At 43.7% G+C, this 14,187-nt stretch overlaps 1 protein-coding gene across 1 annotated transcript in view; it reads left to right on the forward strand.

Annotated features, from left to right (window-relative positions):
• Positions 1–14,187, forward strand: part of prkdc (protein kinase, DNA-activated, catalytic subunit) — a 238,827-nt gene that overhangs the window by 25,520 nt on the left and 199,120 nt on the right. The window contains exons 15-18 of the mRNA XM_078540537.1: positions 5,851–5,994; positions 6,972–7,124; positions 12,708–12,823; positions 13,575–13,734. Coding sequence (XP_078396663.1) covers positions 5,851–5,994; positions 6,972–7,124; positions 12,708–12,823; positions 13,575–13,734 — 573 coding nt within the window. The remainder of the gene's footprint in view (positions 1–5,850; positions 5,995–6,971; positions 7,125–12,707; positions 12,824–13,574; positions 13,735–14,187) is intronic.

The raw sequence follows: 14,187 nt of genomic DNA on the forward strand, positions 1-14,187 counted from the left end.
CAGCAGTGCCATCACTTAGGTGAGATGTTAAATTGTTTGGGACCTCATCCAGTTGTTCAGGAGGGCCTAAAAGCTCCTTTGCAACTTCTGTACAGTAGGATGCTTGCCCAGCAGCCTGAATATATGCGCTTCTACCCTCACCATTGATTAAAACCATTTTCATATTATTACTTGTTTAGTTCAGATTCTGGGAGACTGGAATCTGTTTACATTTGTAAACAACAACTTGTATTTATATAGTGCCTTTAATGAAATAAAATGCCCCAAGGCGCTTCACAGGAGCATTATGAAGCAACAGGCTCCAAAGTCTACCTTTCGTCATTGCCACGGAACTGGGCTTTGAGGAAGAAAGGGGTCGATCAAAACAGGGTAAAGTATGGCGGCACTGCTTATGTCCTGGGCCACTTAGGTAACTTTGAAGAAAACTAGAAATACTCAGTAGACGGGGCTCTGGCAGACAAGTCCTCAACGGCAGAACAGGCGGAGGAAGATGTGCCATCTGGAATATCTCAAGGCTGTTCGACAGACAAAGGCTGCAGCAGAATGAAACCTCCAATCGCCTTGGTTTCCTTGCCATTGGTTCAAGGTTTTGTTTTGTCCACACATGTGTGTAACAGTTTTTCACGCTAAAAATGTCATGCGCAGGTGTCTTTCTTTCCGAGCACATCTCCCAAGCCCTTCGGCGACCAGCAAATGGCGATGGGAGCAGAATTGTGTTGTCTGGTAGCTTCTAGTCATGATCTGGCATGGAGGTGACAGTGACAAGGTGGTCGTCTAGCACTCGGACAAGGTGGGGGGGGTGCCTTTCAGTAGCTGAAACTGTACTGAGCAGCCATCTTTAGGATCCACTCTGCCCATGCCTTTTTGGGTGGGGGCTTGAAAAGGTGTCCTAAACAAAGTCTGCCTCATCTCTTCTGACTGGATAGCCATGCCCAGAGGGATCACTTTCTGTGGTAGAAACAAACATAAGACAAAAGTAGTAAAGTGTGGGACCTGGAACATCAGGGCCCTCATGGACACACTTGTGAGCGAACACCCAGAGTGTCGCACTGTGTTTGTAGCCTGAGAACTCCACTGATATGACGTTGACATCACTGCTCTGAGTGAGACCCAGCGAGCTGGAGAGGGTCAGCTCAAGGAGCTCCAAGGTGGCTGTACTTTGTTCTGGAAAGGGAAATCCAAAGAATGCAGAGTTCATGGAGTTGGATTTTCCAACAAGAATGAACTTGTGAACCAGCTTCATGAGTTCCCTTTTGGAAGAAATGAGCGCCTCATAACTCTTCATCTCATATTGGCAAGGAGCTAATTTGCCACCATGGTCAGTGCATATGCCCCAACTCTGGATGCCAACAACCAAAACCAAGATTTCTGTACCAAGCGTGACCAAGTTCTCTGTTGGGTTCTGAAGGAAGACAAACTTATTCTTCTTGGAGACTTCAACCCTAGAGTTGGAAGAGATTCCAATCTCTAGAATGGAGCTATTGGCAGGGAAGGAATTGGAAATGTCAACTGCAAAGGCATTCTTCTTCTTAACAAATGCACAGAATATGGGCCTATCATCATCAATACCCTGTTCCGCCAGAAGAACAAGTACAAAACAGCATCGCAACGCAGTCCAAGCACTGGCACCTGATCGATTACGTCATTGTCCGTACCTGGAATCGCAAAGGTGTTCGCGTTACCAGAGGAATGACCTTGGCTGATGACTGCTGGACCGATCACCAACTTATTCATTCAATTATGTACATCAAACTGGCACCTAAATGATAGGTGCAACAAAAGAGATGTCCATGAAAAATCAGTGTTGAAGCTCTGAAGGATCCAATCAAAAGAGACTGATTCCAAAATGCCTTAGGAGAAACTTTCAAATTTCAATTAAGAACAGAAGAAGAGTGTCCACAGTGCTTGGGATGTCCTTAACTCCAATATCATCAATGCCTGCAAAGAGACACTTGGTTTTTCTGTCATGAAGCATCAGGATTGGCTTGATGAAAATGATCAAGATATCAACAAATTGACTGTAAGCACAAGACTTTCTGCACCTGGCGGAATGACCCAAACTCAAAGCAGAAGAAACTGGCTTACCGACAAGTAAAGGCCGAGGTACAAAAGGTGGACCAGTGACATGAAGGACATGTGGGCAAACAAGGCAAAGGAAATTCAACATCTTGGTGACATGAATGATATCTGTGGCTTTTTCACCACGACAAACGCCATTTATGGCCCAATTACTCAAGGACAGCTCCTCTGAGGCACAAGGACAGGGGAGATCTGACCAAGGAAAGAGAATGTCAACGCCCATTGGAGGGAGCATTTTGAAGACTTTTTCAATCGAGAATCAATTGTTGATGAGTGTTTTCAACTTCAACCCAGTTAGAGACAAGCGTGGAACTCTGCCAATACCTATGGAGGTGATGAAAGCCATCACATAAATGAAGAACAACAAAGCACCAAGAGGTGATGGAATTCTCACTGAAATTTTTAAACATGGAGGACAGGAATTAACATTCCAGCTCCACACCCTTATTCTACAGATCTGGAATGAAGAGGCAGTCCCGAATGATTTCAAGAATGCTATGATTGTGACAATCCAAGAAAGAGGAAAAATTCAACTGTGGAAATTGCAGCGGCACTTCCCTGCTTTCCATTGCAGGAAAGATCATTATGAGAACCCTTCTGAATTGACTTATTACACTTGCTGAAGTGCTACTTCCCCGAATCTCAATGTGGGTTTAGGCCATCAAGAGCCACAGTTTACATGATTTTTACAGCTTGCCAACTACAAGAAACATATCATGAACAACATCAACCTCTCCACATAGCATTCTTTGACTTGACAAAGGCTTTCAACTCTAAGTCGCGAGGCACTCTGAAAGATTCTGCTCAAGTGTGGATGTCCTCCAAAAATCATTACCATTCTTCGCCCGCTTCATGATATGCGAGCGGTGATCCTTAATAACGGATCTAGTGCAAACCCCTTTGAGGTTAAGACAGGAGTCAAACAAGGTGTGGCATCGCTCCAACTCTCTTTTTTTTAAACTTCTTTGCTACCATGCTCTGTCTGTACAGAGACAAACTCCCTGCTGCAGTGCAGCTTATTTATCAAACGGACAGTAAACTATTTAAAACAACAACAGAAATAGCTGGAAAAACTCAGCAGGTCTGATAGCATCTGTGGAGAGGAATACAGTTAACGTTGCGAGTCCGTATGACTCTTCATCAGAACTAAGAAATATAGAAATGAGGTGAAATATAAGCTGGTTGAGGGGGGTGGAACAGGTAGAGCTGGATAGAGGGCCAGTGATAGGTGGAGGCAAAGAAGAGATTGCCAAAGATGTCATAGACAAAAGGACGAAGGGGTGTTGACGGTGGTGATGTAAGCTAAGGAATGTGCTAATGATGACACTAAAGGTAGAAAGCAGGACGAGCAAGTGACAGATGGCCTGAGTGGGGTGGGGGGAAGGGATTGAAATAGGCTAAAAGGTAGAGATAAAACAATGCATGAAAATACATTTAAAAATAATGGAAATAGGTGGGAAGAGAAAAATATATATATTTTTTAAATTATAAATTATTGGAAAAAGGGGGATCGGAAAGGGGTGGGGATGGAGGAGAGAGTTCTTGATCTGAAGTTGTTGAACTCAATGTAGAGTCTGGCAGGCTGTAAAGTGCCTAGTCAGAAGATGAGGTGTTGTTCCTCCAGTTTGCGTTAAGCTTCACCGGAACATTGCAGCAGGCCAAGGACTATTTAAACTATTTAATCTCAGATGACTACAGTCAAAAACTAAGACCACCCCATCTGCAGTCATTGAACCAAAGTCCTCCATCAGCAAGTTTCAAATGCACACACCCTAGCCCTATTGATTAGGATTCATGGTGAGTGCTTGGAAAACGTGGAACACTTCCAGTACCTTGGAAGTTATCTCTCACAGAAGGCTGACATTGACGAAGAAATCCAGTATTGCCTGAAATCTGCTGATGGAGTCTTTGGCCACCTGAGGAAGCAAGTGTTCGAAGATTGCAACATCAAAATTGAAGCCAAGCTCATGGTCTACCATGTGGCCGTGATCCCTTCCTTACTGTACAGGACTGAAACATGGACAACGTAGGAGGCAGCTCAAAGCACTGGAGTCATACCATCAACACTGCCTGTGGAGGACAGACACACCAACATCAGTGTCCTCTCACAAGCATGAAGGCTAAGATCATCTTCCATCATCTTTGTTTGGTTGGTCATAAAGTTCGGATGTCAGAAACCAGGCTCCCAAAGCAGGTCATCTTCTCCCAGCCCAGTCAAGGCAGACGCACCAGAGGAGGACAGCAGAAGCACTTCAAGGATGCGCTGAAAGCTAACATGAAGAAATGCAACATTGACATCAACTCCAGGGAGACCATCGCCTTGGAGCAAACCAGATAGCAGCAGAGTCTGTGGGAAGGATCCCAGCACTTTGAGACCCAACAATGACAATGATGAGAAAAATAAGAACGGCAAAGAGAAAAAGAGCACACCATGACCTGAACTGATATAGTACACAACCAGATGTTCAACATGATAATAAATGATCAATGTGCAATAAAGTCTGCAGATCCCAAATCTGCCTCATCAGCCATCTTCAGACTAATGGCAGACAATCATCCTCGCTAGCAAAGGACAGCCAATAATAATGTAAAGCAACATTTGACACTCAGCCATTTAAGGCGATATTTGAACAGATGGCCAAAAGCTTGATTAAAGAGAGATATTTTAAGGAGCATCTTGAAGGATGAAAGAGAGCACCAGAGAGGTTTCAAGAGGGAATTCTAGAGCTCAGGGCCTTGGCATCTGGAGGCACAACCACCAATGATGGAGCAATTGCAATTAGGGATGCTCAAGAGGCCAGAATTAGATGATTGCAGATATTTTGGAGGGTTGTTGGGCTGGAGCAGATTAGAGATAGGGAGGGGCAAGGATAAGAATTTTAAAATGGAGGTCATTGCTTGACTGGGGGGCGTTGTAGGTCAGTGAGCCCAGAGGTGATGGGTGAATGGGACTTGGCCTGAACAGTGGCCCAGGCAGCAGAGTCTGGTGGGCGGTCAGAGGCCAGTGAGGGAGTTGGAACAAGGGGAAAGATTGGATGCTTTGCGAAGGAGATTTGGAGAGTGAGATGGGAGTCTAATTGTCAGAGATTGGTGAAGCGGATTAAATGGACCCAGCAGCTAAACGGAAAAGCACTTACCTCCTGGATTCAGCTGTCCTAGCCTCCCGTTAGCTGCCTGAGGCCCAGGAAACCTGGATGGCTAAAGTTAAATTTAAAATTGTGGTTAAATATAAAGCAGATATCTTTTCTACAATCATTTTAGGGAGTGGGTTTGATGCCTGCAACCACCACCCTGTTTTCCCACCCCCTGTCTTGCATCCATTAAATTGGAAGTGAGCTGGTTGGAGTTGGGCTTCAGAATTTTAACAATTTAACATTCCACCTGACCCAAACCTCCTGTTGTTAAGGGGTGAAATTCATCCCATCGAGCTAGCTTTTTGTGGATTCATGATTCTACTGACAGGATAAGGGAGCTGCATTCAATGACCTAGAGCTGACTTCCGAAGACTTTGGAATCAGAAACACTGTCATTTGTTTTTCTCAGATTCATCTCATTGCTGCTTGTGGGATCTTCTGCAAAATAGCTGATGCTCATGTTAATTTGTCTTTCTCTTTCGGATCCTGGCTAAATTATTCTGAACTCCCGGCACTTTGATTCATTTTAGAATTTGTTTTTAATTTCTTGCTTATCTTAACTAAGCAAGTTTCTTCATTGTATTTTGATATGAAATGTTACAACCACTGTAAATCTTAATGATGATTAATTCCTCAGGAGGGAATGGGGAAAGTTGAGCCGTGGTCCAGTATGCAACAGTCACTTGACAATGGTAGCGTGGCAAAAGGAAAATGGAGAGTACCTTCTTATAAAGATTATTTGGAGTTATTCAGGAGCCTGCTGGACTGTGGGAAAATGAAGGTGAGTTAGGTTTGTGTAGAACTCTCCAACACCTCATCTCATTCAAGTTTGGTACATTATATTTTTTTCAAAATAAGAATATTTCAGGATGAGGCCTTGTATTTACTTTTATATTAAGACATTAAGCTCAAAACACACTGCCATCTCTTTTATTTAAAAGAACAGAGAAAATAACTCCAAAGTGAAATTAGAAAGAGTGGCCCAGATCTCTGTTATCCGGATTGTCCGGACGTACCCCTCAAGATGGTCTCCGGGACCCCTTGGAAGTTCCAACGCACTGACAACATAGTCTGGGAAGTTTGAAATTCTGATGGGCAATTCCTCTGCTCCCTGCTACTTTCCTGAAAAGCCTCGAGAGGGTTTTAAACTGAATAGTGGGGACAAGGGATCAAATTTGGGAAGATGTGGTAAACCAAATAGTAGAGACAAGGCAAGAAAGACAGTTACTAATATGGGAAATGATAAACAAACTGTGACAGGAAGGGACAGAGAGTACAATTCTAAGAGTAAATCAGCAGATAAGGCTAGACACTACAAAAATAATAAAAGGACAAAACTAAGGCTCTGTATCTAAACGCACATTGCATTCGAAACAAAACAGATGAACTGAGCGCAAATAGAAATAAATAAGTACGATTTGATAACCATTATAGAGACATGGCTACAGGATGACATAGGTTGGTAATTTTAGCTTTTGGTTGGATAGAAATAAAAGGAATCACAGCAAAACTGCACTTTTTTCCCCCAATCACAGTTAAAGGTAACAAAAACAAAAATAACTGGGAAAACTCAGCAGGTATTTTGCTTTTTTCGTACAGTTAAAGGTAAAATGATCTTAAAACTGAGAAATATACCAGCATTCTTTTAAATAATCATGATTGAAATTATGATGCATAGAAAGCATTGAATGCACAAAGGACCAAGATCTGCTGTTCCAGGATAAAATATCTGACGATTTGAATGTTTTATATTTTAAGAAATCTGGATTGGTGGCTGAGACATTGCAGATGTCTGATTCACCCCTGAAGTCTTTAAATCGGCTGTTGTATGATGAGTTTATTAAATCAGTGCTCAAGATCATTGAGAAGTTGGATCTGACAGTGGACAAACAAAGCCAGACTGAAGAAGGGGTATTACATTTTTGCCTTTACTATGTGATTCTGTGTCCTGACATTTGATCAGTAGAAATGTAATCATGTATGTTGCAGACTCTTTGAACTATTGTTTCTTTACAACGTTGCTAAAACCACACACTTCCTTGATCATATGATCCACAGAAGAGCTTTACAGATTAGTGTTAATTTGCATTATCATTGTGTAGTTTAAAGTTGTGCACATTTGCAGTATCGATCACTGAATCCAGGACCTGCTTACAATGATGCAGAGCTAGCAAACCCAATTTCTGCTCTCAGCTCTAGGTATCTGTTGAATTGAAACTTATTAAGTGCCAATTAAATGTTAATTCCTTCTCCAGGGCAATTAGGAATAGGCAATAAATATAAGTTTGCCACATCCCATGAACACAAAAACAAGGGAGGAAATGGAACCTAACATTGCAAAGGTTAAAAAGAAACCTCTTAAATCTGTATTTGTCCTGGTCACAAATATATTGTAGCTGTTGAGAAGCCAAAGCAGAGAGAGTTTAGCTTCTCAGGATGGTTTCACAACATTTTCTAAAATGTGAAGTGCCATCAGTTTAGCAACTGTTTATGGTATACATATAAAAACACTCAAAATTGTATTCCCATAAGTGTGGTGATGTCACTGGGCTAGTAATTCAGAGGCCCAGACTAATGATTTGGGGACATATGTTCAAATCCCACCATAGCAGCTGGTGGAATTTAAATTCAGTTAAAAGCTAGTCTCAGTAATGGTGACCATGGAACCATTATTGAGTGTTGTAAAAAACTCATCTGATTCACTAATGTCCTTTAGAGAAGGAAATCTGCTGTTCTTGCTGTGTCTTTTTTCTAGTTCATTCATGGGATGTGGGCTTTGCTGGCTGGGTCAGCATTTATTGCCTATCCCTAGTTGCTCTTGAGAAGATGGTGGTGAGCTGACTTCTTGAACCGCTGCAGTCCATGTGGTGTAGGTACACTCAGTGCTGTTAGGAAGGGAGTTCCAGGATTTTGACCCAGCAACAGTGAAGGAATGGCGATATATTTCCAAGTCAGGATGGTGAGAGACTTGGAGGGGAACTTACAGGTGTTGGTGTAGCCATCTGTCTGCTGCCCTTGTCCTTCTAGGTGGGTAATGGTCATGGGTTTGGAAGGTGCTGTCTAAGGAGAGTTGGTGAATTCCTGCAGTGCCCCTTATAGATGGTACACACTGCTGCTACTGTGTGTTGGTGGTGGAGGGAGTGAATGACACCACATCCACAAACAATCAAGCAAATTGCTTTGTCCTGGACGGTGTCCAGTTTTAGTGTTGTGGGAGCTGCACTCATCCAGGCAAGTGGGGAGTATTCCATTACACTCCTGACTTGTGCCTTGGAGATGGTGGACAAGCTTTGGGGAGTCAGGATGTGAGTTTCTCATCACACAATTCCTAGCCTCTGACCTGCTCTTGGAGCCAGTATTTATATGGCTGGTCCAGTTCAGTTTCTGGTTAATGGTAACCTTCAGGATGTTGATAGTGGCGGATTCAGTGATGGTAATGCCATTGAACATCAGGGGGTGATGGTTGGATTCCCTCTTGTTGGAGATGGTCATTGCCTGACACTTGCGTGGAACATTTTTACACAGAGGGTGGTGACGGTCTGGAATGCACTGCCTGGGAGGGTGGTGGAGGCGGGTTGCCTCACATCCTTTATAAAGTACCTGGATGAGCACTTGGTACATCATAACATTCAAGGCTATGGGCCAAGTGCTAGTAAATGGGATTAGGTAGGTAGGTCAGATTTTTCTCACGTATCGGCGCAGACTCGATGGGCCGAAGGGCCTCTTCTGCACTGTGTGATTCTGTGAATGTTACTTGCCACTTGTCAGCCCTAGCTTGGATATTGTCCAGGCCTTGCCTCATTTGGGCATGGGCTGCTTCAGTATCTGAAGAGTCACGAATGGTGCTGAACATTGTGCAATCATCAGTGACCATCCCCACTTCTGACCTTATGATGGAAGGAAGGTCATTGATGAGGCAGCTGAAGACGGTTGGGCCAAGGACACTACCCTGAGGAATTCCTGCAGTGATGCCCTAGAGCTGAGATATGGCTGACTTCCAACACCACAACCATCTTCCTTTTGTGCTAGGTATGACTCTAACCAGCAGAGCGTTTCCCCCCTGATTCCCATTGACCCCAGTTTTGCTAGGGCTCCTTGATGCCATACTTGGTCAAATGCTGCCTTAATGCCAAGGGCAGTCGCTCTCGCCTCACCTCGGGAATTCAGCTCTTTTGTATATGTTTGAATCAAGGCTTTAATGAGGTCAGGAGCTGAGTGGCTCTGGCAGAACCCAAACTGGTCATCAATGAGCAGGTTATTGCTAAGCAAGTGCTGTTTGATTGCACTGTTGATGATCCCTTCCATTACTTTACTGATGATGGAGAGTAGACTGATGGGGCGGTAATTAGCTGGGCTGGATTTGTCATTAGTGGTGGATTCAGGCCTACTCCAGACTCTCAGTAATGTGGTTGACTCTTAAATGCCTTCTGTAGTGGGCTAGCCAGCCACCCAGTTGAATCAAACCACAACACAAAAGTCAATAAGGAATGAAAACGGACAGGCCATCCGGCGTCAACATTGGCACCAGAAGCAACAATGGCACACCCAGCCCTGTAGACTGTGCAAAGTCCTCCTTACTAACATATGGAGGCTCGTGCCAAAATTGAAAGCTGTTCCACAGACTAGACAAGCAACAGCCTGACCTAGTCATGCTCACAGAATCATACCTTACAGGTAATTCCCAGACACCACCATCACCATCCCTGGTTACTTCCTGAACCACCAGCAGGACAGATCCACCGGAGGTGGTGACAGTGGTATATAGTCGGGAGGGAGTTACCCTGGGAGTCCTCAACATTGGCTCCAGACCCCTTGAGGTTTCATGGCATTAGATCAAACACAGGCAAGGAAACCTCCTGATTACCACCTACTGCACCATACTGCCCCCCCACCACCACCTTCAGCTAATGAATGGGTACTCCTCCATGTTGAACACCACTTGGAGGAAGCATTGAGGGTGGCAGAGCACAGCATATACTGTGGGTTGGGGAGTTCAATGTCTGTCACCAAACTGGCTCGGTAACACCACTACTGACTGAGCTGGCTGAGTCCTAAAGGACATCGCTGCTAGACTGGGTCTGCAGCAGGTGGTGAGGGAACTAACGAGGGAAAACCTGGCTTTACCTCATCCTCACCAATCTGCCGGTTGCAGGCGCACCTGGTCATGACAGTATAGGCAGGAGTGATCACTGCACAGTCTTTGTGGAGACAAAATCCTGTCTTCACATTGAGGACACCCTCCATCGTGTTGTGTGGCACTACCACCGTGCTAAATAGTATAGATTTTGAATAGATTTAGCAATGTAAAACTGGGCATCAGCAGCAGAATTGTATTCAATCACAATCTGTAACCTCATAGCCAGACATACCCCTCAATCTACCATTAAGCTTGCTTCAATGAATTGTGCAGCAGGGCGTGCCAGGAGGAGCACCAGGCACACTTAAAAATGAGGTGTCAACATGGTAAAACTACAACACAGGACTACTTGTGTACCAAACAGCGAAAGCAGCATGCGATAGAGCTAAGTGATCCCACAACCAACAGATCAGACCTAAGTTCAGCGGTCCCATATCCAGTCATGAATGGTGGTGGATAATTTAACTGGAGGAGGAGGAGGAGGAGGAGGCTGCACCAATATCCCCATCCTCAATGATGGAGTCCAGCACATCACTGCAAAAGATAAGGCTGAGGCATTTGCAACCAGCTTCAGCTAGAAGTGATGAGTGGATGATCAGCTTCAGCCTCCTCCTGAGGTTCCTGGCATCTTCAGGTTTACCCCATGTGATATCAAGACATCGCTGAAGACACTGGATACTGCAAGGGCTATGGTCCCTGACAACATTCCAGCAATAGCACTGAAGACTTGTGCTCCAGAACTAGCCACGCCTCTAGCCAAGCTGTTCCAGTACAGCGACAGCACTGGCATCTACCCGGCCATGTGGAAAATTGCCCAGGTATTTTGTGTCCTCAAAAAGCAGGGCACATCCAACCTGGTCAGTTACTGCCCCATAAGTCTACTCAAAATCATCAGCGAAGTGATGGAAGGAATCGTCGACAGTGATATCAAGTGGCACTTGCTCAGCAATAACCTGCTCACAGATGCTCAGTTTGGGTTCCACCAGGGCCACTCAGCTCCTGACCTCATTACAGCCTTGTTCCAAACATGGACAAAAGAGCGGATCTCCAGAGATTAGGTGAGAATGACTGCCCTTGACATCAAGGCTGCATTTGACTGACTGTGGAATCAAGGACCCCTAGCAAAACTGGAGTCAGTGGGAATCGGGGGAGTCATATGTCGCACAAAGGAAAATGGCTGTGGTTGTTGGAGGTCAATCATCTCAAGTCCTAGGACCTCACTGCATGAGCTCCTCAAGGTAGTGTCCTAGCCCAATCATCTTCAGCTGCTTCATCAATGACCTTCCTTCCATCATAAAGCCAGAAGTGAGGATGTTTGCTGATTGCAATGTTCAACACCATTCATGACTTCTTCTCAGACACTGAAGTCCATGTCCACATGCAGCAAGACCTGGAGAACATTCGGGCTTTGGCATGTAATATTTGCACCCCACAAGTGCCAGGCAATGACCATCTCCAACAAGAGAGAACCTAATCGTCTTCCCATGACATTCAGTGGCATTACCATCATTGAATCCCCCACCACTGACATCCTGGGGGTCATCATTGGTCAGAAGCTGAACTGGACTAGCCATGTGAATACTGTGGCTGCAAGAGCAGGTCAGAGGCTTGGAATTCTGTGGTGAGCACCACACCTGACTCCGCAAGCCTGTCTACCATCTACAAGGCTCAAGTCAGAAGTGTGATGGGATACTCTCCACTTGCCTGGCTGAGTGCAGCTGTAGCACACTCAAGAAGCTTGACACCATCCAAGACAAAGCAGCCCACTTGTTTGGCACCCCATCCATCACCTTAAACATCCGCTCCCTCCACAATCGATGCACAGTGCAGCAGTATGTGCCATCTACAAGATGCATTGCAGCGACTCATCAAGGCTCCTTCAACACCACCTTCCAAGGCTGTGACCTCTACCACCCAGAAGAACAAGGGCAGCAGATTCATGGGAACACCACCAACTGCCAAGTTCCTCTCCAAGCCTGCAAGCTCCTGTCCAAACCAGTCACCATCCTGACTTGAAACAATATCGTCGTTCCTTCACTGTCGTGGGATCAAAATCTTCAAACTCCCTAACAGCACTGTGGTTGTACCTACACCACATGGCCTGCAGCGGTTCAAAACAGTGACTCACCATCACCTTCTCAAGGGCAATAAATGCTGGCCTAGCCAGCAACACCCACACCCCATGAAAGAAGAATTAAAAAAAAATATGATGCATGAAATAGAATTTTAGTTTGATTTAATAATTGCCTATTTAAAAATCATGAGACAGTGTAATGTTTGGCTGCAGAAACTAGTTCGGAGCTAAAAGAATTTATTAAAGGATATGCCATGAAGTAAAGTTCCCTGTTTGCTTGCAGGGTTCAGGTGACATCAACAGCAGTATTGTAATCCCTACATCTGATCCAGCAGCAAACCTACAGCCGACTAAACCAAAAGATTTTACTGCCTTATTCAATTTAGTAGAATTCTGTGGGTAAGTGTGTAGACTACTTCATGAAATAGTACTAAATAAGTCAGTTTAATAATTTTTGAATAAAATTACTATCTGATGAGTTGTCATGACGTACATTTTCTTTCTTTGTACCTGTGGACTGACTTCATTGCAATTGCGCATCTGCCCTTTGAAGTCATCACTCTGGGATAAATTCACCAAAAGGCATTAAAATAATGTATTTAAAATCAGTTGATAGTCAATGCTAGTGAGGACTTTTGGATACTGTACATGGTGCCAATCTTTTTGATCAATTTTGGCTCTGCCTGGTCTGCTAAGCCAGCTACCATAAAGACAAATTCTTCCTATCCCTGGGTGAAGTATGGTAGGTTCACATTGTTCAAAGTGAGAAGAATAAAAAAAAAATCCCTAACTTTTAATCTTAAATATGACTTGAGAATTCAGCCATCAGAACTGCTTAATTTGAAATGGGCTTTTGAGCAGTAGAGTTTAATTGATTGCACAACACTTTTGTTTTTCATGATTCCATTTCATATCACATTAGTCATAAGGGTGGTACAGTATGCAGTCTCCAAAGTCCATCATTAACAATGTATATCTACCACCTGACTTTGAAACATTTTCAAAATTTAAATGCTTTATGTTGAATTTATCAGTTAGCTTCAGAGCACAATTATGCCTGAGTCAAACCTCTGGAGAATTTTATTTGCTTTACTTTCTTGCAATACTTTTTTCAGTTTTTCATCAACAAAAAATTGTCTTTTTAAATCAGGGAATTGTTATTAGAAAAGCATACAGACTTCTTTGAACAATGGGTGTATAGATTTGGACATGAACTCATTCTACGATCCACACAATTTCCCCTCATCAGCGGATTCTACAAGCTTCTGTCGCTCACGATGAAAATAGCCCAAAAAATTAAATATTTTGAGGTAATGAAACTACATACATTTAATTTTCTTCCTTCTCTGTTTGTTTGTTATTTTGTATAAAATACTTTTATTTGCCTGAGAGGGTAGGTGTATAACTTGCTCAGAAATACCCGTCGAGGTCACATTTGAGCCTGTTGCTGCATCATATGTTAGAATGATCTCGGGACAACTGACCCTCAGTTTTCCCCTTGTCTTGGGAGAAAGCCTAATTTTTGCTCAAACCCTCTAATGGCAGGGTAAACAGTACAAGTTTCTGGAAGCAAACATGGGCCTCTGCTTTTCCTCTAGTCTTCAGCACCAAAGCTGCCAAGGTAACTTTTAACAAATGATCTGTTTTTGTGAATTATTTCAATTCTTTTAACTTCTATAAAATCTGTTACATCAAGAGTTCAGCACTTTGTTGTACTCCTTGGGTAAAGAAATTTCTCTTGAAATCTCTATTGGACTTAATGA

The sequence above is a fragment of the Cetorhinus maximus genome, chromosome 4, assembly GCF_964194155.1.
Source record: "Cetorhinus maximus chromosome 4, sCetMax3.hap1.1, whole genome shotgun sequence".
Lineage (NCBI taxonomy): Eukaryota > Metazoa > Chordata > Chondrichthyes > Lamniformes > Cetorhinidae > Cetorhinus > Cetorhinus maximus.